Genomic DNA, 26207 nt, shown 5'->3' with positions numbered 1-26207 from the left:
ACAACAGGCAATTGTTTTTTTAGTAGACTGTGGTTCCATGGTCCTGAAGAAAGTCATCTTCTCTACCTCCTGTCTGCTTTCATGAGCTATCAAATGAGGGATTTCCTAGTGGCTCTGAGGTAATAAGAAAGTTCTCTATGAAGGGTTTGAGGAGGGCTGGTAAGGTGGCTTAGTGGTAGAATGCTTTGCCTAGTGTGCATGAAGTCTTGAGTTCTATTCCTTGGTACCACATAAAAAGTCAGAAGTAGGTGTTATGGCTCAAGAGGTAGAGTGCAAGACTTGAGCAAAAGAAACTCACAAGGATAGTGTCCAGGCACAGAGTTCAAGCTCCAGGACTGGTTAAAAAAAGGAAAAAAAGAAAAGTGTTTGAGTATTCAGAATTTAAGTCACAATTTAAAACATTTGCAGCACATTATATGAAAATATTTGGGAGTACCACTTCTAGAGTATTACTTCTCTAAAACCAACCTGAGAATTTAAAGACTTAGCCACTGAAAATTGGTAGTCACCAATGTGGATATTTATTGAAGGAGTAGGTACTATATACCAGTATTTAATCACTCATATATCAAGATGTCATTCTTTGGAATTATGACATGCAATGAAAACCCACATCATTTCTGTGAAGTTAGGAAACAAATGACCATTCCTTCAATAAAGCTAATGTAACTAAAGATTCGTGTGTGTGTGTGTGTGTGTGTGTGTGTGTGTGTCTTGGTTTTAGTTCTTTTCCCTATTTGTCAGCATGTTAACACTAATTGCTGTTGTTACTACCCCCACCTTCCCCCTCCATGTCTTTGAAGGCTGGAGAGTAACAGGGTTGGGATGATTCTTATTTGCCCTCTAACTTTTAAATTTTCTAGCTGAGTAACATCAAATCTTGGTGTTATTTTGGTGCTAATTCTGACTGATAAATACAGCCCATTCAGTGCTGGAACAATTGCTTTACTGTTCAAAGAATGAAGAGATTCTGAGTAAGATCTCTAATCTTCAGACAGCTGGATTTTAGATATTCTTTTTTGGTCTTATTTGGGGGAAATTGTTTTAGTTGTTTTGTGTGCTTGATCTTAGGGCCTGGGCACTGTCCCTGAGCTCTTGTGCCTCAGCTTCAGCTTTTTGGTGGTCAACTGGAGATGAGTCTCACAGACTATACTAACCAGGGCTGGCTTTGAACTACTACCTTCAGATCTAAGCCTCGAGAGTATCTAGGATTTCAGGTATGACTCACCAACACCCAGCTGTATATTAGTTTTCTACCCGAGAGATTAGAAACAAAACTCTTTTCTTATTTCATGTAAGGTATCAATGACTCACACTGTCTACTATGACAACTGATTATTATTATTATTATTATTTTGGTGGGTCATGGGGCTTGAAGTTGGCCTGGGTGCTGTCCCTGAGCTCTTCAGCACAAGACTACCACCCTACCCCTGAGCCAAGCCCCACTTCCCGTTTTCTAGAGGTTAACAGGAGATAAGAGGGGACGGGAGTTTGGCCTAGTGGTTAAAGTGCTTGCCTAGCATGCATGAAGACCCGGGTTCGATTCCTCGGTACCACATACATAGAAAAAAAGCTGGAAGCGGTGCTGAGGCTCAAGTGGTAGAGTTCTAGCCTTGAGAAGAAATCCAAGGACAGTGCTCACGCCCTGAGCTCAAGCCCAGGACTGGCCAAAAACAACAACAACAACAACAAAAACAGGAGATAAGAGTCTCAAGTCCTTTTGTGCCTGGGCTTTGAATCTTGATCCTCAGATCTCAGCCTCCACAGTAGCTAGGATTACAGGTGTGAGCCACCGCACCCGGCTTGACAACAGATCACTTTTTAGTGTTGTTCTACTAACATTTCCACAGGAATACATGGAACAAGAAAAAATCATTTAAATATTTTCCACTTTACCTTGGCTGAATAAAGCTGTCAAAACTTAACTCTTCTGGCAGTACTTGGAAGCACTTAAGAGTGGGAGTTGACAATTCAAGATTTAGTGTGGCTATTTAGGTTGTGAAGTGTAAATGTGAAGTATGAGACTCAGCTCATTCACTACTGGCACACTCGATCGTTACAGGTAGGTGGGGCTGGTAATACCAGGTGTGTTTGTACTTTTGCAATCCCCAGACAAGTGTCGGTGTCTTATCTTTGAACATCCCCTTTTCTCTGGAGAAAGGAAATCATCTCTCCGAGGATAATTTGGCCATTTCGACATCGAATCCGAGAGTTAACATCTATCACAGCATAAATGTCTACAAGACTCAAACTCAAAGCAAGGCAGACGGTGATGGTTCTGGTGAGGGAGCCTTGATGTTTCTCTGTCTTCGACGCCCAGAATTCATTCTATTAGCAGGCCACACACATCCCACCGCTGACTTCTGGCTGCATCCCCGCCCTTCTTCCCGGCCGGGTGAGCGGGGATCTGGCCCACTGGGATGGGCCTGCTTCTCTGGGGAAGCTACTGTGGGAAGCGGTGGCTTCACGGGTCGAGAGGTTTCTTCAGTCTCTGGAAAGCAGGGACACGTTTTTCCGACTGTGGGAAAGTCAAGGCTGCTGCTGAGGTATTTGTTGGAGGGCTGGAAGCGCTAAGGCTCAGACAGCGCCGCAGGTGTGGCGCCCACGCACGGGATTCCCGCGTCCGCCTCGGCGCCCGCCTCCGCCCGGGCATCCTCGTGCGGCGCACGCCCCGCCCCCTGCCACCTCCCCACACCCCATTGGCCAAGGCCTACGTTCATCGCGGTTCCTGACTGGCGGCTGCGCTTGTCGGTCTGCGCCGTAGGGGCATTTCCGCATTGAGGGGGGAACTGCTCGCAATGGAGGGGGAGGGGAGATGTTTGGCAGAAAGTGGGGATTTGGGGTGTCAGGTGCCAGCCGAAAGTGGGCCGAGGGGCTCAGCAGCTGGGCCGCGACTGCTGGCGAGAGGCCCAAGGTGTGCACGTGTGAGGGAAGAGGGGGAGAGAGAAAGGTGCCTCAGAGGTGACAGTCTCTTAGCTTCCGAGCCTTCTTCCTGGGGCGCCATAAACGCCCCCAATTTCCCAGCTGCTAAGGGAAGAGAGGAAGGTGGGTTTCACCGGCGGTTGGCGGAGGGGCGGGGTCGGGTTTCTGGGAGCCCTCCCGGGGGGTGGGGGGTTCTCTCGGGAAAGGTGCCCAGCCTCTTTCCCCACCCACTGTGCGGCCCGGGGATCACATTTGGGATGAGGACCACCGCCGGGCGAGCGGGGCGAGAATGCGTGGAAGGGGTCGGGGCCTCCCGGGGGGGGGCAGAGGCGGAGGCGCTGGCTCGCCCCTCTGGTGGCCTCTGGGTGTCGGCGTAGGGGAGGGCCTCGGGCGGCCTCTCCAGAGGGAGGCCGGGCGTCTGGTCGGCAGGAGTGCGGAATTCAGTGCCTCCAGGTCCCGGGATATTTATGGACTGGGTGGAAAGATTCCATGGCTCCCCCACCCCCCCGCCCCGGGCCGCCCCTGCGCCGGCCTCCCCGCCTGCCTGACCCTGGCCGGGACGGGATCGGTGGTTGGCGGGGTTTCCCAGGAACTTGCTTGAGGCTGGGCGGCCGCTCTGGAGAGGGGGCCGCCGGGGGCGCCGGCTGCAATCCAGCCCCAGAGGGCGTGGAGACCGAGGGGCGGTGAAATAACCGCTGTAGGTCCGCCTCTCTCATTGATGAAATTTAAGTTCGGGCGATTTTACCTTTTCCGGGAGTCTCCACAGCTGGCCCTGCTTCGTGTCAGGAGCGCAGAGTAGCCAGGGGTTCCCAAGCTGACTCGATCGCACCAAGTTTCCGTCTTTTGGAACTGAGGGAGATTTTCTTGAGTAGTAGTTTCTCTCTCTCTCTCTCTCTCTCTCTCTCTCTCTCTCTCTCTCTCTCTCTCTCTCTCTCTCTCTCTCTCTCTCTCTCTCCTTCTCTCTCTCCCCTTCTCTCTCCCCCCCCCTCTTCCTTTTTTAGAGGCCAGTTTTAGTCACTTTGCATGAATACTACCTTAAGTAAGCAAGACAAGAGAAAAGAACACGTCGTTTTTAAAGGGGAAAGAAGACAGACCTACCCTGATAGCTTGACTCCTCTGGAAATTAATCAGTTGTAAACCAGAGTGTTTTAATAAAACCCTAAAATGTCGAGATTTGTACAAGGTAAGACATGCTGCTTATCTCTCGGGTTGCTTCAGCAGAATTGGGGAACTGGCATTGGAGAGGTGGATGGGTGGGCTAGTTGGAAATGGAAATGTTCTTGTGAGATACCATTTGCGAAAGCTTTTTCGTTACGTTGACGTCCGCTCTGCCTTGAGCTTCTTGCTGGGTTGGCATTTGAGATTCGTGTAATATATACCCCTGTGCCCTGCTGAGTTCAGTTCTGCCTCCTTGAAATCAGGTTAGTAGTACTCTGGATTCTCGATAGTGGCTGATTGGAACAGGATTTGGGGCTGCTGATTAATCCTGTTCTCTCGTCGCCGCCGTTCAGGTACCCATGTGGGGCTTAGACAGAAACGGGATCCTGCAGGCTGCGCTGGAGGGGAGTGTGTGTATGTGTGTGGGAAGGGAGGGAGGGGGGAGCAGTTATGTTTGCCAGGACTATTGAGGAAGCTTTACTGTTCTCAGCTTCTCTGTGTGTACGTGGTTTGAGTCTCAGATTCATGTATTGCGAAACCGGGAACAGCTCGCTGAAGCTGGAGGTCATTTCAGCCAGAGAAATGACTTTGCTGCATTGCTGTGTTTATTTTTTCCTTCTTTGACACACAGGAAAAGTTAAAAGTTTCTTTGAAATGTGAAAATTGCCCTCTAAATTCCACACGTTATTAAAGAAGAGAGGATGCCTAGGAACTAAGCATAGCGGTAACATTTCCTCTATGTGCAAATGTGTGTCTGTGGTATTACACAGTGAAACTGGTGTGCTGCCTTCAGCCTCTGTCACCAATTTATAGCATAGGATTTGCCTTCTGGTATGCAAGTAAAACCACCCTTCACTTGCAGACCCCAGTTTGAGAAAGCTTCAGCCATCTTGCTGAGCACACAGCTAGGAAAGTTCACAACCACTTCATGTTCTCAATATGTACATGAACTTTTCTTTGAAAAAAGTTGTTAGTGATGCCCGTCGATGACTCTGGGAATAAAAATGGCCTAATGAGTTGTACATCTCTTCACTGATTCTTGTTTAACTTTTGGAGAGTACATTAAGAGAGACTGCCTACATTATTGTAGGTGAAACTTTAGCACTAAGCTCAGTAATGTTATTATTCTTTCAAGTTCATATATGTCTTATATGTGGTTAGAGATGCTTAAGTTCTGATCATTGGAGACAGAAAGACACAATAATCTCTTATTCACATATTTGCTGGATTTAGTAACAACAGTATTCAATAAAACCAGTATTTTGCAAGCATGTGCTAGGGAAAGGAGATGAGTCACTTCTCAAATTGAGAATATTTAGTAAACTCCAGGTAGTGTATGTTTTAGAATAACTTGCATATTAAAAATTTTTGCTGTGAGGCTACTTAACTTCAGCATGCTTCTAAATAAAGTAGCAATACTTAAAAGTGGCTGTAGGGCCAGGAATTTGGCCTAGCATGCATGAAGACCTGAGTTCGATTCCTTGGTACCACATAAATAGAAAAAGCTGGAAGTGGTGCTGTGGCTCAAGTGGTAGAGCACTAACCTTGTGAAAGCCCAAGGACAGCTCTCAGGCCCTGAACTCAAGCCCAGGACTTGCCAAAAGAAAAAAAAAAAAAAAACAAAACTGCCTGTATATCTGTCATTTACTTTGTCATCCATTTTAAAAAAAGAAGAAACCAAAGCAGCATGCAGTAGCCTACATCTGTAATCCTAAGCAGCATGCAGTAGCCCACATCTGTAATCCTATGCAGCATGCAGTAGCCCACATATGTAATCCTAAGCACTCCTGGGATGGGATCCAGAAAAATAGCAGTTTGGGCAGTTTGTGAGACCCCCCCCCCTCATTTCAACCAATAGAAGTTCGTGTGGTGATATCATTCCAGCTACACAGAAGGTTAAATAGGAGTATCACCATCCAGTTCAGCCAGAGCTAAAAGCAAGAGGAATGCATCTCAAGAATAACCAAATAAAAATGGACTCACAACTTTTCTGAACTTTGTTTTCTACCTATATAAATATTGGTACTAGGGAGTTGGGAGTTTAGCCTAGTGGTAGAGTGCTTGCCTAGCATGCACAGAGACCCAGGTTCTATTCCTTGGTACCACATACATAGAAAAAGCCAGAAGTGGTGCTGTTGCTCAAGTGGTAGAGCTCTAGCCTTGAGAAAACCCAAGGACAGTGCCCTGGCCCAATGTCTAAACAGAAGTGAGCACTTTTTTGTGGAAGATATAGAGGTCATCAGCAGTTGGGGGGGGGTGTTTGTTTTTTGCTAGATTTGTCATGGATATAATTTGAAACTTTTAGCTTTGTTTTATATTTATTTTTCATTTAGTTTCTATTGGGAATGATTTTCAAAATAATTCTCAGTTCTGCTTAGGTCCTTTCTGGGGAATCCTCTTTTCCATAGTGTAATTCCATTTAAGAGGTTGCCTGACAGTTAGTCTTTAATCCATAGGAATATTTTAATACCTGAGAATAGTCAAATTAAGACTACAAACTGCCTATCCAGGCATGGTGGCTCACATCTGTAATCCTAGCTACTCAGGAGGCTGACATCTGAGGATCACGGTTCCAAGCTAGCCCCTAACATTGTCTGGCATACTAAGGCCATATTGTGACCTTAAACTATAATTTTAGAAGTATTGTTGTACTTTCTTAACTTTCAATATGCCACTTGTCAATCTAAGTTGTGTAAGAATGTCTGTAATTCTGAAATTGAGGTATTTTCTTATATTTCAGAGACTCCCATTATAAGTACTTCTGTTTCACTTTAAAAAAAGTCATAGCCTGTCTAGTTTCCCATTTGCTGGAATTCTTTTTGTTACTTGGTGATTCCTGTCTGATAGAAGGCAGCTAGCTAGGGAAGATTACTGAGCTAATTATAACTGGAAGGATCTCAGATGAACACAGAGTTGAGAAGCATTTGGGGGTCTGATTGTCTTAGCCTGGTTGTTCTCAAATTCTCAAACCTGCTGTTGACTGTTTAGATGGCTAGGATACTTTTAACCAGCGGGGATTGTGGCATGGATTTGAGTCAGGACTAGCAACACCAAAGTAATGACCAATGCATATCCCTCACTTTTAAAATTTGCATTTAGGAATTACTATGTTGCTTGAGAGGGATTTAAATTCAGTCATAGTTATAAATGTTAAAAGAAATTCACATTAATAGGTTGAGCTGATGAAATGTTTAGTGACTGTTTTTCAAATGGGTAGATAGTCATTTCTGTGGTTGTTCCACTCGTTCATAATAACTCAGCCATTCTTTTATTTGTGAAAGAAAAAAATGACAGTGAACATTAGATAAGTAACTATTAACTGGTATTCTTCTTAGCTGAAAGCCTGGCCTAGGGAGTAGTTGCCTAGCATGCAGGAAGACTTGGGTCCGATTCCTTGGTACTACATACACAGAAAGAACTGGAAGTGATGTGGTGCTGTGGCTCAAGTAGTAAGTTCTAGCCTTGAAAGAGCCCGAGGATATGCCCAGGCCCTGAGTTCAAGCCCCAGGACTGGCCAAAAAATACTGTACTTCTTGGGATTTGCCATTTTAATATTTTGAGGATGCACTGAAAAATTTGGACAGTATGTGTTTTCTTACTGTAGCACTTTACAGAGACCAAGCAATACTTCACAGAAAGCATTCTGTATGTGCATAGGGAGCAGTTTTTGTTTTTTCTCCAAAGAATTCTAGCATGTTTAACTAAGATAAGGGGACAATTTGTGGTAAGCATATTAGCCTTAATAATAAAAATTTTCTAGATAAAAGAATATATTATAGTTTTCCAATTTCTGTTAACTTGTATTTGGTACTTTTTTCATAAGTTAGGTATTATGAGTTCTCAGAAAGCCAGATATATTCATCTCTGAAAAGTGAGTATGAACAAAGATTTGAAGTTAAACCTATTCCTAATATCTATGAACATGGATATACTAATGTCCTATATAGTATTCATCCTAATAGTACATGAACTATTGGAAGAAATAGTATTTATATCACTGATTTATACTGTAGGAGTAAATTTCAACAGTATGATAAACAACTGTGTAGAGGAGGTACTGTGTGAGTCTGAGATTTCAAATGGGTGAAATCTAATTGACCTACTTTTTTGGGGGGCTGGATTTCTTTAGAGACTGGACTTTTTCTAAAGGTATTTGCTCTTTTGACACAACCTGTAATTCTAATATTTCATATTTTGTAATGCTATCCTTAGTAATAGTGTTTGAATTGTAGACATCGTGGACTTAGTGATTTTGGTGGATGGTCTTAGATGTAGTGACTATTAACAAAGCTATATCTCTAAAATTCTTCCAGACATGTATGTTTCTATTAATAACCTGCTCTCTAGAAGTTGGTTTGTTAAGCTCTCCAAAGAAATTTAATTTTGTACTATTTGATTAAGCAGCTTTTGTGTAAGAAATTTCAAAACTGTCTCCCTGGTTCTCTTGATAGGTTATGCAGGCATCTTGTGTAGTTTGTTATAAACTGACTGTCTAGGACTCAAATTCTGCCTCTGCCAATAGTTCCATTGTTTCTTTACCTCAGTCACTGCCAAAGGAAATTTATTTTACCCCTTAGCCATTTTTGAAAGCTAAGGACTGTTTTTGAGAACCACAGAGAAATTAGCTATGCTGTCTGAGCTAGCGTTCATAAACAAGTTTCTCTCAAACATTTCCAGGTATTTTGTTATTCTTATATAAATCAAGAGTTCACTGTTGTTGATTTTTTTCTAGGTGTGATTTCCCTTTTTAATTAAAAAATCAACAACAACAAGAACCAAAAACCTTATCTTATCCTTAGCTTAATTTTTACTTGGTAGTTACTAAATGATAAAAATACTGTTTTAAGGAACACACTGTTTGAGAATGCCTACTTGCTCTGTCAAAACACCATGCTGACCAACCTTCAAAGTGAATGGAGTTGCTCTACTAGCAAAGACAGATGTAATAATTCATTGTATTATACTCCCACTTAGAATTGTGAAACTTAGGAAGAATGTATAAAAATGGAGTAACATAGATGTATGTTTTATTTTGAGATCATTTATGCAAATAGTAAAATGAGTAACATTGGTGATGAAAGTTGAGTTTTAATTGCTCAGAAAGCAAATATTTTAGGGAAAGTTAAAAGCATAGTATGCTACTCTAATTCATAGTTTTTGTTGTTTTGTTTTGTCAGTCCTGTTTCTTGAACTCTGGGCCTGGGTGCTGTCCCTGAGCTCCTTTTGCTCAAAGCTAGCACTGGCTGTTGGCTCTTTCTGTAATTAGTTGGAGACAGAGTCTCATGGACTTTCCTGCCTGGGCTAGCTTGAAACTGAGATCCTTAGATCTCAGCCTTCTCAGTACTAAGGATTGTAAGCCACTCTACTTCAAAGGTTGTTTTGGGTTTTTTTTGTGGATCATCAGACTTGAACTGTCAGGGGGCAGCGCTGTCCCTAAACTCTTCAGCTCAAGGCTACTACCATCCTACCCCTGGGCCTGGGCTTTGTCCCTGAGCTCTTCAGCTCAAGGCTACTGCCTTACCCTTGAGCCAAGCCCCACTTCCCTTTCTGGAGGCTAATTGGAGATAAGAGTCTCAGGTCCTGGAGTGACTCATTTTTTTTAGCTGTTGATATATTTTAGAGGCCTTTGTCTGTTGTATGGTTAGTGAAGATCTTCTCCCACTCTGTAGGCTATTTAGTTAATTTGCTAGCTATGTCCTTTGCCACACAGAAGCTCTGCAGTTTAATGCAGTCCCACTCATCCAGACTTTGTCTGATTTGTTGTGTTTCTGGGTCCTTATTAAGAAAGTTTCAGCCTGTGCCAAGGAAACCAGTGTATCTCCTATTCCTTCTTGTAAAGTTTTCAGTGTATCTGTTTTTACCTCGAGGTCTTTGATCCATTTGGAGTTAATCCTGGTACAGGGTGACAAAAAAGGATCCAACTTTAGTTTTCTGCAGGTGGTTATCCAGTTCTGCCTGCACCACTTGTTGAAGAGGCTGTCTTTCTTCTATTCTATTTTTTTTCTCCCTTATCAAAGATTAGGTGGCCATAGGTCTGTGGGTTAATATCTGGGTCCTCAGTTCTATTCTATTGGTCTTCAGGCCTGTTCTTGTGCCAGTACCAAGCTCTTTTGATCACTATAGCTCTGTAATAGAGGACCATGACATGAGAAAGGGTATCAATGTTTGTGAAGTAATGTACCTTCTATCTGGTGAATATAATGTAACCCTTCTATTAATTACAATAAAATATATGGGGGAAAAAAAGAGTGTCAGGTCCTTTTATGCCCACGTTGGATTTGAACCTTGATCCTCAGATCTTAGCCTCCTGTGTAGCTAGGATTACAGGTGTGAGCCACTGTGCCAGGTAGCGATAACTATTCTATTGTATGAGAATAAGGTAAATCTTTTTTTGTTGTTGTTGTTGTTGTTGTTTGTTTTTTGTCAGTCCTTGAGCTCTGGGCCTGAGCACTGTCCTTGGATTTTCTCAAGGCTAGAGCTTAACACCACTTCTGGCTTTTTTTCTATGTATGTGGTGCCAAGAAATCGAACCCGGGCCTTCGCTCATGCTAGGCAAGCACTCTACCACTAGGCCAAACTCCCGAGAATAAGGTAAATCTTAATGATTAGTCTAGCTTGGCTAAAAATTCTAGGTTTTTTTTTGTTGTTGTTGTTGTTGTTGCTTTTTTTTTTAATGAAGTAAGCAATGCAGGATTTGCAAAGGAAAAAAAAAATAGTTTCTGTGTGTTTGCCTCTCAGAAATTAAACCCAAGGCCACATGCATACTAGACAAGTACTCTGCCACCAGTCCAGCAAAAAATGTTAATTGGTGAACAGCTTTGTGTGTTCATAACTTCACCAATTTTATTTTTGTTATCAAAAAACATTTAAGCATTGTATGTGCTTTTTTCCTCACGTCTTTTTTTTCAAAGGGGAACGCATTTCTTTAAACTCCTTTGGTAAACTATACCCTAGAATCATGTATGTTTCATACTTAAACCAATGTCTAGGAAGACTTTAAGACCAGTCTGGGCCTGATGTTGGTTCAGAACATGGTTTTGGAATATGGAATTGGTGACCAGAGAGTATTGGTGCAAGAAGAAGAAGAAACTTGACTGCAAACATTGAAGCAAAAAGAGCACAATCTTTGTCAGAGCAGTATTGGCCATGTTCTTCACCCATCAAAAAATACTTAATTCTCCCCAAGCCATACCTTTATGTCAGCATATCTTGAAAATTATAGGGAATCGAGTTTTAGAAAGTCCTCTAGGTGATCTGTATGCAAATTAAAGTTTTATAGTAACTTCTTCAAGACACACTAGAACTGGAAATTGTAGCCCTCAGGCATTCAATAGCTTTGGATACTCAAGAAGATATTTAAACCTTACTTTTAAATATCTGGATGAAGAATTTGTATTTGTTTCAGCAAACCATGAAAATTCTATCAAATGAATAAAAGTGTTGTATAATGAGGAGGATCAATCCATCTAAATGGCACCCTTAGATTAAAGTCATAGGCACACTAGATAGAAAGCTATTATTTTCATTACCACTGGAGTGTAAATGCTCGGGACTTAAAGATGGTAATGATAGAAATAGAAAGCAATGAATTGTAGTGATTCAATTAAGTGTTGGTGCTGAGTTGGATGTCCTGTGAGGAGAATGAAAGGTAGAGCCCTACTGCCTCACTGAGCTTTCTTCCTGGGTGATTATGAAAATGTTAGTGCCATGGAGAGCAAGAAGAGTAATTTAATTGGATGTTGAGTTTTGTTTTGGATAAAAATAATAGTTGAGGTTACTAGCTTGAGTATCTAGCTGCAAAAGGTGATAGTGTGATCCTGGAGCTCTGGAAAAAAAGGTCAGGATGAAAAGAGGTACATATTTACAAGTTAACCTCTAGCTTGGCTCTTTTTAGTCTTTGGCATGAATCTCTAAATACCATTCTCCTGTAAAAAAAATTCCCACCAACAGGGGCCGGGAGTTTGGCCTAGTGGTAGAATGCTTGCCTAGCATGTATGAAGACCCAGGTTCGATTCCTCAGTACTGCATACATAGAAAAATGCCGGAAGTGGCACTGTGGCTCAAGTGGTAGAGCATTAGTTTTGGGAAAGCCCAAGGACAGTGCTCAGGTATAGTCAGAGAGATTAAGTAATGGAACCCAAAGAAGAGCTTCTCCAGGAAGCATATTTACAAATAATTGAGTTGAAGGACTGCAGTGAGAACACAGAAGCTTTGAATTGGTCATAAATCTATTCAGTGTATTATTCAACTTTTGTTTATTGTTGTCTTCAGCTGCAAGTATATTCTGGGAATTTTATGTTTGAGATATCAATAATTTCCTAGTTTAAGATGAAGTATGCGCTTTAATCTTCTGATGTTTGTTTGTTTGTTTGGCAGTGGAACTTGAACTCTAGGCCTGGGCTCTTCAGCTTAAGGCTAGTACTCCTCATTTTTAAGTGCCCTTTAATATGAACTTTTTAGGAAGGGTGAGACTGATCATAAGGAATGAGTAGTGAGCATGGTCTGGAAATAGATTTTTCTACCTTTTATTGCTTTTCGTGTTTTCCCTGACCTTTCCATAGCCTGTACATTGTGAAATTTGCTTTGTATTTCAGAATGTGAAGTTCATTGGTTTATCCCATGGTTTAAGGTGTTAGGGAATGGTATTATGTATACTTCATAATTGCTGAAATGCATGGAATGAAACACCTGAAGTAGAGAAACCAAACAAAACACCAGATTGAGTGTCTCTTGTCTGCTAGTTTTTTCTTTCCATGTGTACCTTCTTTCTTGCCCTCTTTTCCTCTCCCAGTGTAAAGTCTATGATGTTGAAACTTTAGTTCTTGTAAACAAGGAAGGATTAGGAAATTGTGTGTTGTAGTGGTGAAGGTGAGGAGATGGTAAAAACAATTAAGGCCTGTTATATATAAAATTGACTTAAGTGTAATGAACTCAGCTAAAGTAATTTCTAGTAAACTCAGAGGGGTGTATGTGTGTGTCCGTGTATTCTATCTTTTGATTGGATATAGCAAGACTTTATGAATGTTTTTGGAAGAAGTTGTGTTTAGGGATTTTATTTTATTTTTTAAAGGTTAAAGAACCATAGTTATAGAGGGCCAGATCTGCAGAGGTTGGGGGTGGGGGAGGGAACCAAGGTACTTCTTTTTGCTATGGTTGGATGGGGACCTGGGGTGGGGGTGGGGAATCCTCCCTTTTGGACCTCAGCACTTGTCTATTCTGTGACCTTGGATAAGTTGTCTGTTTTCTGAGTTTTGTCATCTGCAAAATGAAGAGGGTAGATTGTGCCTTCATTTCTAAACATGTATTGATTTATACATATGGGAGCAATTAACTCTTAGTCCACTTTCTGTCTAAAGTAGTGGAGGGTCAGTTATAAACTATAGGAAGTAGGTTAGAAATCTTGCATTTTTCAGGAAATTCTTTAATTGACCTTCTCTTTAAAAACAACTGTCATTGCCAGAAGTGTAATCTGAGACTGTTAAAATTCATAAAAGCTTCTAAGATCTACAATTTTTTTCCTACCAAAAATTCTAGGCGTTTTGTTTTAAAATCCAGGCTGGATAGGAGGTCACTGCAACAATAAGAACAATAAAGAGTTCTAGCCCTGAACCTTCTAGACTGGACCCAAGTGTTTAAAATAGCTATTCTTTTTTTTTATTTACAGGATACTTTATTAGTTTCTGTAATCAGACCCACATAGATAAGACCTTACATATTTAATACAGGGTGTTTATCTCTGTACAAATGAAAAAAAATAAGTTTAACTTTTCTAGACCAATATGGCTATTAATTTCTGTACAATGCCAACTCAACACAGTAAACTGGGATACTTGTTTCCAAAGCTGACAGCACATCTAAAGTTTCCAAAAATTCAAATTATACATATATGTATATATATATTTATATTTATATAAAAAGATCAATAATAGCAGTATATTATGCATCGATAGCAGCAACAGCTTTTCCAGGTTCTGCAGTCATCTGAACAAAATTAGACATCCAGCACACTCCATTAATAAAAAAAAAAGGTAAAAAACAAAACCCCAGAAAAATGCGAAGTTCTCTTACTGTTGTGGTACCTGGCACCATTTTTTTTATTAGCTTCTCAGTCATCATCTGGAAAGAAAACATTCTTGAGTAACATCACTAAAAACAGCTCTGATAAAGCACAGTCACTATTACGTATCATAAAGCAGGTACAAGGTATTTTATATTCACAGAGGGATGATATTCTTACCTAGGCACTTTCCTTTATTCTTTATTTCTTTAAAGCTCATCCTTCCTAGTCACAAGCAGAATTTTGCCTGGAGGAGGAGAAGGGAAACAGCAGCAGAACTTGATAGAAGAGTTAAAAAGCTTGCTACAATGCTCTTTTGTGGTAAAAGCTGATTATATTTGTAAACAGGGTAGAAAGAATACAAATTGTTCTTTCTGTGTACTTTGTGCTTATCAAACAAATGAAAATTAGAGGAATGTATCTCACAACTCAAGTTTGAGCTTGTATTTGGGATTTTTGGAATCTGTCTGAAGTTTGGACCTGCTACAGTAGGCAAAGATCACAGATAACATGATTTTTCAGCCTGCCTGTCTTATCTTGGCTTGAGAGGGAGAATGGTGACATGGAAGGTTCTGTGTGATTTTTATCTAAACCTTGTAGATAGGCTGTTGTTTAGCACAAAGGGCCTCTATAGTTCTTTATTGTAATTGTCCACATCTAGACAAATCTCACATAGCTTCTTTAGTTATTTTTATTTGTACTTTTTTTTTTTTTTGCTAGTCCTGGGGCTTGAACTCAGGGCCTGGGCAGTGTCTTTGAACCCTTTTTGCTCAAGGCTAGCACCCTGTCACTTGAGCCACAGCACCACTTCTGGCTTTTTCTGAGTATGTGGTACCAAGGAATCAAACCCAGGGCTTCATGCAAGATAGGCAAGCACTCTACCACTAGGCTATGATCCCAGCCATTCTTTTGGTAAAACTACCTCCTGTTGGCTTTTTCCCAGAGTCTAACTAAATGTTTCCATCACTTTTTTTAATGAATGCTGGCCTTCACATCTAACTTTAGTAAGTGTGTAGCTGTCTTTGCTTTTTTGGGGTCGGTCGTGGGACTTGAACTCTGGGCCTGGGCGTTGTCCCTGAGTTCTTCAGCTTAAGGCCTTAACCCTTGAGCTACACCACCACTTCCAGTTTCCTAGTGGTTAATTGGAGATAAGAGTCTCATGGACTTTAGTGTCAGGGCTAGCATTGAACCTTTATCCTCAAATTTCAGCCTCCTGAGTAGCTAGGAGTACAGGTATGAGCAACCATGCCCAGTTGTCTTTGAATTTAACAACAAAACAACTGACCCTGCCTGGTGCCATACCTGTAATGGCTCATACCTGTAATCCTAGCTACTCCGGAGGCTGAGATGTGAGGATCTTGGTTCAAAGCCAGCCTGGGAACTAAAGTCCAAAGTCCCTGAGACTCTTCGATCTCCAGTTAACCATTGGAAGACCGAAAGTGGCACTAAGGCTTATGGGGTAAGGTGGTAGTCTTGAGCTGAAGAGCTCAGGAACAGCGCCCAGGTCCTAGGGTAGGGCGGTAGCCTTGAACTGAAGAGCTCAGGGACAACACCCAGGAACCACAAAAACAAAACAAAACAAAACTCATGTGCTTTAAAAAGACTTGAGTAGTAGGACATACCTATAATCTTAGCACTTAGAAAGCAGAGCCCAAATAGGAATTTCAAGATAACCCTAGGCTACAATAATAGTAGGATCTTGTCTCCAAAAAAGATTAAAACTGTTTCTGAATCTGTTTTAAAATGATATGATCCAGAACCAATTCTGTATAGAGATTATTCTTTCTGTGTATTTAATAGATTTTTCTTCCAAATTATGTTCCAAACATTAACATTAGAATGGAATATAAGGTTGATGAAGCCAGAGGTGGTGGTATATGTCTATAATCCAAGCATAAAGGGAGATTAGAGCAAGAGGATCACCAGTTTAAGACCAACCTAGGCTATATAAGGAGTTCTTGTCTGCAAAAAGAAACACTGTCACAAACAAACACAAAGCACGATTGAGGAAGAGTAATCCCACGAATACATGAGGCATCAGAAAGGGAGATTTAACTTGTGACAAATTTTAAATTACAAATAAGTTTGCCAAGAGATAAACAGGCATGGATGATGTAATGTTAATTCTAGTTTAAACTGTGTTGCAGGGGCTTTTAATTCCTTGTCATAACTTATGCAAATATGCTCATCTATTGTCGTATTTTTTTTACAGATTATAATCAAAGCTACTTACTATTCAGAACATAAGTTATTCATGGAGCATGATGTATGGTGCTTGTTTGCTCACAGAGAAGTTATTTATAAGCCACAGTCTTGGGTCACTAGTAATTTTCCTGGAGTATATAAACAAAGTTGTGTTGTGGTTCATGCCTGTTTTTTTTTTTTTTTTAAGAAGTTAGGAACTGGTTATATTTCAGGGTTGAATGAATACACTGTCACCAATTTTCCTTGTCTCCCCACCCCCTTACATTTAGTATAATGGAAGAATATATGTAAAGAGATTGTGAAGAGTCATGTTACATATCTCATTTTTGTAATAGTTTTAAAACCTTTTTGTATTTGGGGTAAGAGAGGTTATCTAAATCGAATAAATTGCCATGGAAGTTATAATATAGCTTACTCATGTCTATTCTCCAAAGTTTCCTTAAAGTATTTTGTTAACTTTAATTCTGTTACAGACAGAATTACAATGAATTTATAGTATATAGGAGTACATAAGGAGACAAAATTTTTAGTCTTACAAGCCCGGTGTGATGGCTCACACCTATGATCCTAGCTACTCAGGAAACTGAGATCTGAGGATCACGGTACAAAACCATCCTGAGCACTAAAGACTCCAAAGACCATGAGACTCTTATCTCTATTTAACCACTAGAAAACTAGAAGTGGCACTGTGGCTCAAGGGGTAGGATAGCCTTGAGCTGAAGAGCTCAGAGGTAGAGCCCAGATCCAGACTCCAAACCTCATGACTGACAAAAACAAATTCCAAACCAAAAAAATTTTAGTCTTACAAAAATGTGATTCTCTTGAGTGAAGAAATAACTAGATAGCAAGTGAGATGTTGATTATAAGTTTAAATACTTTTATAAATGAGATTAAATTAACTGAGGATAAAAGGGAAGGACAAATAATCTGATTGCTTTCATTTTATAAGAAAAGATGATTCTTCAGATGGTAAAGTATGCATAACAACTTGTGCTGATATCTTTTTGTCCTAAAAGTATTTCAGCCTGGGGAGCAGGGGATATTTTTATTTTCTGTATTTAAAATTTTTGTTTGTATTCATTTAATAGACATCACTGTCACCTTTAGTGAGACCCACAGACATGTCCAGCTGTATCAAAAGCCCTGATAATCTAATCTGATACAAAAAAGCAATGAAAAGTAGGCAGAAATTGGGGGCCACAGAGAACAGTTAGCCTTGCATCCTTCTTTTTTTTATAATTTTTTATTGTTATTAATAAAAGGGTTACATGATATTTGCCATATAGAAGGTGCATTAATTCACATACATTGATACCCTTTCACATGTTTTGGTACCCATCACCCTCCCCCCCCCCCGCACCAACCCCCCCCATCTTGGTTTTCCCCTCTTCCCTATCAAATTTCAAATAACCAAATACAAATAAATTCAATATATCAGATAACAAAGTGAGATACTGTAACAATATGAGATACCCAAGAGACAACAAAGGAGATGAAAGATAACATAACATAGTAGATTAAGGACAACAATCATTCATTATATGGCTTTTGTTTCAGTATCCTGGAGGTCCTTTCAATTAGCTTCATATTATATGGCCTTATGTATCAAGGTTTTGCTCTATTGCATCCTTCTTTTAAAATACAGTGTTGATTTATGAAAGTAGAGGCACTTGAATTCCAGTGTCTTCGAGGAAGACACTGGGAGGATTTGAAAATAGATTCTTCTGCTAAGATGGCCTAGAGAGGAGAAATTGCAGACTCATTCAGGTGATTTATTAGGTAACAGTTCAGTTCTATAAAATATCCCCATATTAGGGCTGGAAGCATGGCCTACTGGTAGAGTACTTGCATAGCATGCATAAAGCCCTAGGGTTGATTCCTTGGTACCACATAGAAAAAGCCCAGAAATGGTGCTGTAACTTAAATGGTAGAACGCTAGTCTTGAGAAAGCTCAAGGACAGTGCCCAGGATCTGAGTTCAAGCCCAAGAACTGGAAAAAAAATATGCCCATATTAATGTGTTTTAGCTTTGGAGTTTTTGCCGGGAGGACCAGGTGGGCCTTGAGCTCAAACTCGGGGCCTAACCATTTTTTTTTGCTTAAAGCTAGCACTGTACCACATGAATTTCCATCTTTTTGGTAGTTAATTAGAGACGAAAGCCTCATGGACTTTCTTGCCCAGACTGGCTGCCAACCATGATTCCCAGATCTCAGCTTCCTGAGTAATTAAGATTACAGATGTAAGCCACTAGCACTCAGCTGTTTTTAAATTAATTTTCCCTAGTATTGATGACTATGAAGAAATGGTAGAAATGACATATGCCCATATGCCCAAATGTAGATTAATTCTTTTATTTTCACCTGCTTCACTTACCCCAAAGTGTTTAATTAGTGTACCATATATACTCTTAAAGAATAATTGCACAGAAAACAATTAAACTTGAGTCTATATTATTGTAAAGTACTAATTGGTTGATACCACTAGACAATCATAGAACCCTTTGACAAAGCACCATAGATCCCTTTAACCAAAGATACCTTTTAACTTACAAACTTTTTTCTTTTCTTTTCTTGTCTTTTTTTGTTGTTAGTCGTGGGACTTGAACTCTGGGCCTGGGCGTTGTCCTTGAGTTCTTCAGCTCAAGACTACTGCCTCATCCCTTGAACCACAGTGCCACTTCCGGTTTTCTGGTGATTAACTGGAGATTAGAGTCTCTAGGACTTTTTAGTGCCTGGGCTGGCTTTGAACCACAATCCTCAGATCTCAGCCTCCTAAGTAGCTAGGATTACAGGTGTGAGCCTCCTCTCCCGACAAGATTTTTTAAATGGCTGAAATTTCAATTCATGTGTTTATGTTTTTGTTTTAAGATCTTAGCAAAGCAATGTCTCAAGATGGTGCTTCTCAGTTCCAAGAGGTCATTCGACAAGAGCTGGAATTATCTGTGAAGAAGGAATTAGAAAAAATACTTACAACAGCCCCTTCACATGAGTTTGAGGTAAGGATTCTACAGTGTTTTTTGCTTCATCTGTCAACATACTCAGTTGCTATTAGTAATGATTGTCTAAACTCAAGTGTAGAATATATAGCATCTATTTTTAAAAAGTAGCACTGTTGAACAATTAAAGCTTTTCAACATTTTCCCATAGTAAAATCATTAGGTCTTTTTCTCTGAAGTCTAAGAAATTTTAAAAGTCAAAAAAAGAATCTGAACAAATTACACTTTATTCTGTGTTTTGATATCATTCAGTTGAGAAATGGTTATCATTGTCTAGTGAGAAATGGAGAAATTAGTCTATTAATCATATATTTTCATTGCCTTTAAAAAAAAATGAAACTGGGGCTGGGAGTTTGGCCTAGTGATAGAGTGCTTGCCTAGCATGCACAAAGACCCGGGTTCGATTCCTCAGTACCACATACGTGGAAAAAAGCCAGAAGTGGTGCTGAGGCTCAAGTGGTAGAGTGCTAGCCTTGAGAAAGTCCAAGGAGAGTGCTCAGACCCTGAGCCCAAGCCCAGGATTGGCAAAAAAAAAAAAAAAAAGAAGTTGATCGTGAATGGCGGCTCACAGGTGTAATCCTAGCCACTCAGGAGGCTGAGATCTGAGGATCCCAGTTCAAAGTCAGCCTGGGCACTAAAAATCCTTGAGACTCTTATCTTCAATTAACCACCAGAAAACTGGAAGTGGCACTGATGCTTAAGGGGTAGACTTGAACTGAAGAGCTCAGGGACAACACCCAGGCCCAGGGTTCAAGTCCACAACTGACAAAATAAATAAGTAAATAAATAAATAAAGCTCATTAAAACATGAATCTAATAGCATTGGCTATTTACAAAAGCTAATTCTAATTTTTCTCCTATTTCTCTGAGTGTTTTGAGAGTAGCCATGGTTTTTACATTTTCTTCCTTTTTGTCCTTTTTAGCAAAGATAAATTTGTACTTAGAAGTAGGAGAACTTACAGTGAGTGATGCAGAGAACTAGTTGAAATACCCAGGAACCAGCTGGTTTTCTGATTATCTGATATTGGTAGAAAGTAGGGAAGATTTTTGGCTTGTATTCTTTTTTTTTTTTTTTGCCAGTCCTGGGCTTTGAACTCAGGGCCTGAGCACTGTCAAGGGTAGAGCTTTATTTGAGCCACAGCACCATTTCTGGCTTTTTTTATGTATATGTGGTACCAAGGAATGGAACGTGGATCTTCGTGTATGCTAGGCAAGCACTCTACCACTAGGCCAAACTCCCGGCCCCTTGTATTCTTTTTAATGTGGTTACTATTAACTTTTCTACCTGGTTAATTTTAAGTTAAGGTATGGAAAAATCTGCTCTACTCTATAATACTAATAGTCTAAAAATTTCTTTTAAGCATTTAAAATGTAATTTTGTGTCTTGTACACTGAATATTAAACATCCTAATAGTTGTAACATCTGTTTTCATAGCACACTAAGAAAGATCTTGATGGATTTCGGAAGTTATTTCATAGATTTTTGCAAGAAAAGGGACCTTCTGTGGATTGGGGGAAAATCCAGAGACCTCCTGAAGATTCGGTAAGTTTTAGAGAAAATATAACAAAATTTAATATTATTTAATTTGTAAGTTGTAGAGAAAATGTAACAAAATTTAAGATTATTTAACCTTGTAGGTGGAATAGCACAGGGAACTACTTCTTCCTTCTTTTTCTTTCTTCTTTCTTCTCCTTTTTGTCACCTTCCTTCTTTCTTAATCTTTGCTTTCTTTCTTTCTGTTTTTAATTTTTTTAAAAATATTATAGGGCTAAGAACCATTAATCACATCAGACAAGACAAGAGCTCTGCAAATCACTGAATCCCCGTGCTAAAACTATGGGGATAGCTTTCAAATACTTCCCCTCTGAGACATTTTAGAATCCTGATAGAGACTTTGGAGAGTCTAATCTCCCCCTAGCTTTGCCTTATTATTTAAGATCCCTGCAAATGAGGTCACTCTTTTCTCATATGTGTTTACTCCAAACATACAAAGCTTCTATCTCCCAAACCAAGTCAGATTTTAAAGCTCTCCCCATGTTTTAAACACACCTTTGTAGCACTGTGTGCTTCAATGAACCAACTGAGTATTTCCTTCATGTACATTTGTATTCCACTGTGTCTGCACTTTTTGGGTATGTTGTTTTTCTTGGGATACAATGATGTAGGTACCTTTACCTATCAAAACTCTGCTTATTCTTGGAGATGCAATCCAGATACATGCATCTCTGATTTGGCTCCCAGCAGAAAGTCACAGAGGAGATGTAGAACAGTAGTACTGGAGGTTTCAGTCCAGCTCTGCCACTTCTTCAGTTTTGTGTAAAATGAGAATAATACCAAATGCTTTATCTGTAAGTACTTTACAAGGTTGTTATGAGAATTTATTGAGTGACTGTTTGTGGAAATATAATAAGCCATGAAGTGTTTCATAGTCAATAGTCATTTTTTACTATTATGTGGCACTTAGGCAGTCTAATTAGTAGCGTTTATATTTTGTCTTCTGCAGTAGGTTGAGAGTGGAGAAGTTTCTTCAGTAGTTGTCTAAATGAAGTGTCTGCCTAAAAAATAGGGTTCATTAACATACTGACCATTTTTCTTTTCCCAGGTAGAAAAAGACTTGATAAGGTGGGATAATCATTTATAGTTTATTTTTTATGTGTCTGTAATCTGACATGAACTAACTGTATTACAAAAAAATCTCTTCTACTGATTCTTCTGGCATATAGGCTAACTCAACTCATATATACAGCCATGTAAGTTGGCTTAAATTAACAGTCCCTCATTTTTTTCCCTAATGAGAAATTCCCATATGTTGAAAATATGTTTTAGCTCTAAAGCTTTTGAGATTGATAACTTACATACTCATTGCTATTCCTTCTCATTATTAATCTGGAAGAGTTTCATTTTTAGTACTGAAGTTAAATGTTATCTCTCCTACAAAGTGTGATCATTATAGTCAGTGTGTTTTTTTTTTTTTTGCCAGTCCTGGGCTTGAACTCAGGTCCTGAGCACTGTCCTTGGACTTTCCTCAAGGCCAGTGCTCTACCACTTGAGCCATAGCACCATTTCTGGCTTTTTTTTTTTAAATATATTTTTATTGTAATTAATAAAAGGGTTACATGATATTTGCCAGATAGAAGGTGCATTAATTCACTTACATTGATACCCTTTCACATCATTTCCGGCTTTTTTCAGTGTATGTGGTACTGAGGAATCGAACCCAGAGCGTCATGCATGCTAGGCAAGTACTCTACCAGCAGGCCAAACTCCCGGCCTAGTCAGTGTGTTTTTGAGGTGAACTCAGGGCCTTGTGCTTGCCAGACAGGCTCTCTGACTCTTCTCCATGTCTCTAGCTTTTTTGTCCATTTTTTTCCCTGTAAGATTTCACATTTATGCACAGGCCATCCTGGATCATTATCCTCCCATTTATGCTTCTTCCTGATGAGGATAATGGGTACATGTTACTGTACCTAGCCTTTTATTAGTTGAGTTGGGTATTGTAATTTTTTTTTTCATATTGGCCTTGAACTGTGACAGTCCTTCTGATTTCAGCCTCCCAAGAAACTAGGATGAGAGGCATCAGCCAATGTGTCCAGCAGTTAGTGTGTTTTTTTAGGATCTTTTTTGAACTTTGATTTTTTTTTTTTAGTGGGAAAAACATGTATATTTATAATTAGCCAGCTGGATGCAGTTTAGATGATTCCAATTTTGTTGGCAACATCTAGAGCATCCTAGTCAGGAGCCAGTCGAGCATATGCCTTCTTCTGTCCATCAGGCCTGATCAGGATATTGACCTTAGCCACATCAATGTTACAGAGCTTCTTCACAGCCTGTTTGATTTGATGCTTGTTGGCCTTGACATCCACAATGAACACAAGCGTGTTGTTTTCTATCTTCTTCATGGCTGACTCAGTGGTCAGGGGGAACTTGATAATCGAATAGTGGTCAAGCTTGTTTCTTCTCAGAGCACTCTTGCATGGATATTTGGGCTGTCTCCGGAGCTGCAGGGTCTTGGGCCGCCGGAAGGTGGGTGAAGTGCGTATCTTATTTTTGTGGCTGTGGATGCCTTTTTCAGCACTGCTTTCTTGGCTTTCAAAGCCTTTTTCTTGGCTTTGGCTTTAGGAGGGGCAGAAGCTCCCTTCTTAGCTTTCGGCGCCATCTTGGTGAAAAGGCTGAACTTTGATTTCTTTAGCCTTAATTAATGGTAATTTGGGGCTAGGAATGTGTCTTAGTGGTAGAGTGCTTGCCTAGCATGCGTGAAGCCCTGTGTTCGATTCCTCAGTACCACATACACAGAAAAGGCTGGAAGTGGCATTGTGGCTCAAGTGGTAGAGTCCTAGCCTTGAGCAAAAGAAGCTCAGGGACAGTGTCCAGGCCCTAGGATTGCCCCCCCCAAAGTGATTTTTCTCCTTTTTAATAGTAGAATTTGATAATATTTTTGTCAAAATGAGGTAATTCTTCTGGATAGGTATATATTATTTCAAAAAGGAGCTGGATTCAATCCAGTTTTTAAAAATGTTTGGGAATAGGCCTGAAGTTTTAATAAATTTAGGCACGTTAAAATACTTCTAACTTTTTGTTTGTTTTTTTTTGTTTTTTTTTGTTTTTTTTTTTTGTGGGTCATATGGAGCAGTCCCTGAGCTTTGTAGCTCAAGGCTTCCGCCCTAACACTAAACCATAAATCCACTTCCTGTTTTGTAGTGATTAATTGGAGATAAAAGTCTCACATTCTTTAGTGCCATAGCTGGCTTCAAACCTTGATCCTCAGATCTCAGCCTCCTGAGTGACTAGGATTACAGGCATGAGCCATGCGCCTGGCTAAATACTTATAACTTTTGCTCAGGAATTATTCCAAATTGAAGTAATCTCACTTATCTCATTAATGAGGGACCTGGATCTAAAGGTGTGGCTCTCTCCTTACTTACAAGCCTGGCATACTTTTTTTTCTAGACACACTTAACCTTTTGAAGATAGAAGTTGTGCTAGCGGAGAACACAGTTTGTTACTTTGAGTATATTTTAAGGTTCACTGTCTGCTTTGCAAGTGTATTCGTCTGTCTTTGTGCATTTTGAAAGTCATGATATAAAATGGGAGCTCTCCAAGCAGGGATTGGAGGGTGGAGAAAAGAGGACTGCAGAAATTAGACACCTTGGGATTTTACTAGTTTACTAGTGCTCCCTCCACTTCCCATCAAGGTCAAACAAATCATTTTCAGGAGGTAATTCTCATGTTATAGGCTGTAATTACTGATGAGAATGTAGAATTGATACAGCAAAGGACCAGAAACAGGAAATATATTATCAAGCTTTTGTGTCTATAAAAGTACAAATATTAAAAGATTTTTTGTGGTACTGGGGTTGGAACTCAGGACCTTGGTGCTTGCAAGTGTTAATGCCACTTTAGCATTGCCTCCAGTCCATCTTGCTTTTTAGTCATTTTACAAATATGAATGAGCCTGTGCTTTATGCCTATGCTAGCTTTCATTAAAGATCTGTGCATAAACACTGTCATAACATGACATTCTTAGATTTCTCTGAAGGAAGAGGTCAGCCTAGCTTTGACAGTTTCATGTCATTTGGCCTTTTGTCAAACATATGCCTCATAGTCTTCCACAGAACTCTATTTTCCCAGAGTTTGCTTTTTACTTCTTCCTCACTTTCATTTCTCCAGAGCTGCTTCCACAAAATGAGTCATATAATTAAGCTAACAATGTACTTTACACTGATTTAATCAGTTGTTGTTTGATATCTCACAGTTTAAAGCTAGTATACAACATAAACACGATAGTGTCAGAGGTTTCTATTTTCTGTAGGAGAAAATAGAAGTGGTTTATTATCTTTGTTCTGCAGGAAGGGTTGATACAAGGTCATTTTACTAAAGAACCAGTGGATCATGACACAAATAAGTTATCGTTTGGACCTCTATTTAATCTAGCTTCGTCCTTTATAATTCATTGTCAGTAAAATGTTCTTTAAAATCTACCATCCTACTTGATAAAAATATAGGCCATATGAATCACAAAACTGACTTTATGACTTCAGTTGTTACATTTATAAAAAGGTAAAGATGGCTGGGCACCAGTGGCTCACAACTGTAATCTTAGCTACTCAGGTGGCTGAGATCTGAGGATCACAGATCAAAGCCAGTCCAGGCAGGAAAGTCGGAGAGACTCTTATCTACAATAAACTACTAAGAAAAAGGAGGAATTGCCACTGTGGCTCAAGTGGTAGAGCACTGTTATGTACAGAAAGGCTCAGGGACAGAGCCCATGCCCTGAGTTCAGGCCTCAGGACTGGCAAAACATATGAATAAAAGATAAACAAAATAAATACAAGGGTAGCAATGAATGTATCTGTTTGTGGTATTGTTGTTTTGTTAAGCATATTAATGGTGTGTGGGTGTGGGTGTGCTGGTCCTGGGGCTTGAACTCAGGGCCTGGGTGCTATCCTTGAGGTTACTACTCTACCACTTGAACCAGAGTTCCATTTCCAGGTGTTTGGTGATTAATTGGAGACAATAGTTTAATAGGGCTGGGCACAGTGGCTCATGCCTATAATCCTAGCTTCTCAGGAGGCTGAGATCTGAGGATTACAGTTCAAAGCCAACCTTGCGACTCTTACCTCCAATTTTTCTTAACTAGAAAACTCTGGAAGTGGCACTGTGGCTCAAGGGATAGGACAGTAGCCTTGAGCACAAGAGCCCAGGGACAATGCCCAGGCCCAGGGGTAGGGTGGTACCCTTGAGCTGAAGAGCTCAGGGACAGTGTCCAGGCCCAGAGTACAAGCCCCACCTGTGACCAAAAAAAATATAAATGTTGGCCAGTTCTCTTCAGATTTACTGTCAATTTGTGGTATCATTGCCATCTCTATTTGT

At 40.1% G+C, this 26207-nt stretch overlaps 1 protein-coding gene and 1 pseudogene across 3 annotated transcripts in view; one reads left to right on the top strand and one right to left on the bottom strand.

Annotated features, from left to right (window-relative positions):
- The first annotated feature begins 2762 nt into the window (after positions 1 to 2762).
- Ugp2 (UDP-glucose pyrophosphorylase 2) overlaps positions 2763 to 26207 on the top strand; it is a 42815-nt gene continuing 19370 nt past the window's right edge. Inside the window, exons 1-4 of one of the 3 annotated variants that reach the window (XM_090336827.1) lie at positions 3028 to 3045; positions 3924 to 4105; positions 19209 to 19336; positions 20772 to 20879. In XM_090336827.1, the coding sequence (XP_090192953.1) occupies positions 4087 to 4105; positions 19209 to 19336; positions 20772 to 20879 (255 nt within the window). In that variant the 5' untranslated portion in view covers positions 3028 to 3045; positions 3924 to 4086. Of the gene's footprint in view, positions 3046 to 3873; positions 4106 to 19208; positions 19337 to 20771; positions 20880 to 26207 lie in introns of those variants that run through there. The other 2 variants (XM_090336825.1, XM_090336826.1) reach the window with 2 other exon arrangements.
- LOC150060677 (large ribosomal subunit protein uL23 pseudogene) lies at positions 22965 to 23500 on the bottom strand (annotated as a pseudogene).

This window comes from Megascapheus bottae, chromosome 7 (assembly GCF_031878675.1).
Source record: "Megascapheus bottae isolate mThoBot1 chromosome 7, mThoBot2.hap1, whole genome shotgun sequence".
Taxonomy (NCBI): domain Eukaryota; kingdom Metazoa; phylum Chordata; class Mammalia; order Rodentia; family Geomyidae; genus Megascapheus; species Megascapheus bottae.
The sequence above is the reverse complement of the archived record's forward strand: the minus strand, read 5'-3'. Positions and strand labels throughout refer to the sequence as shown.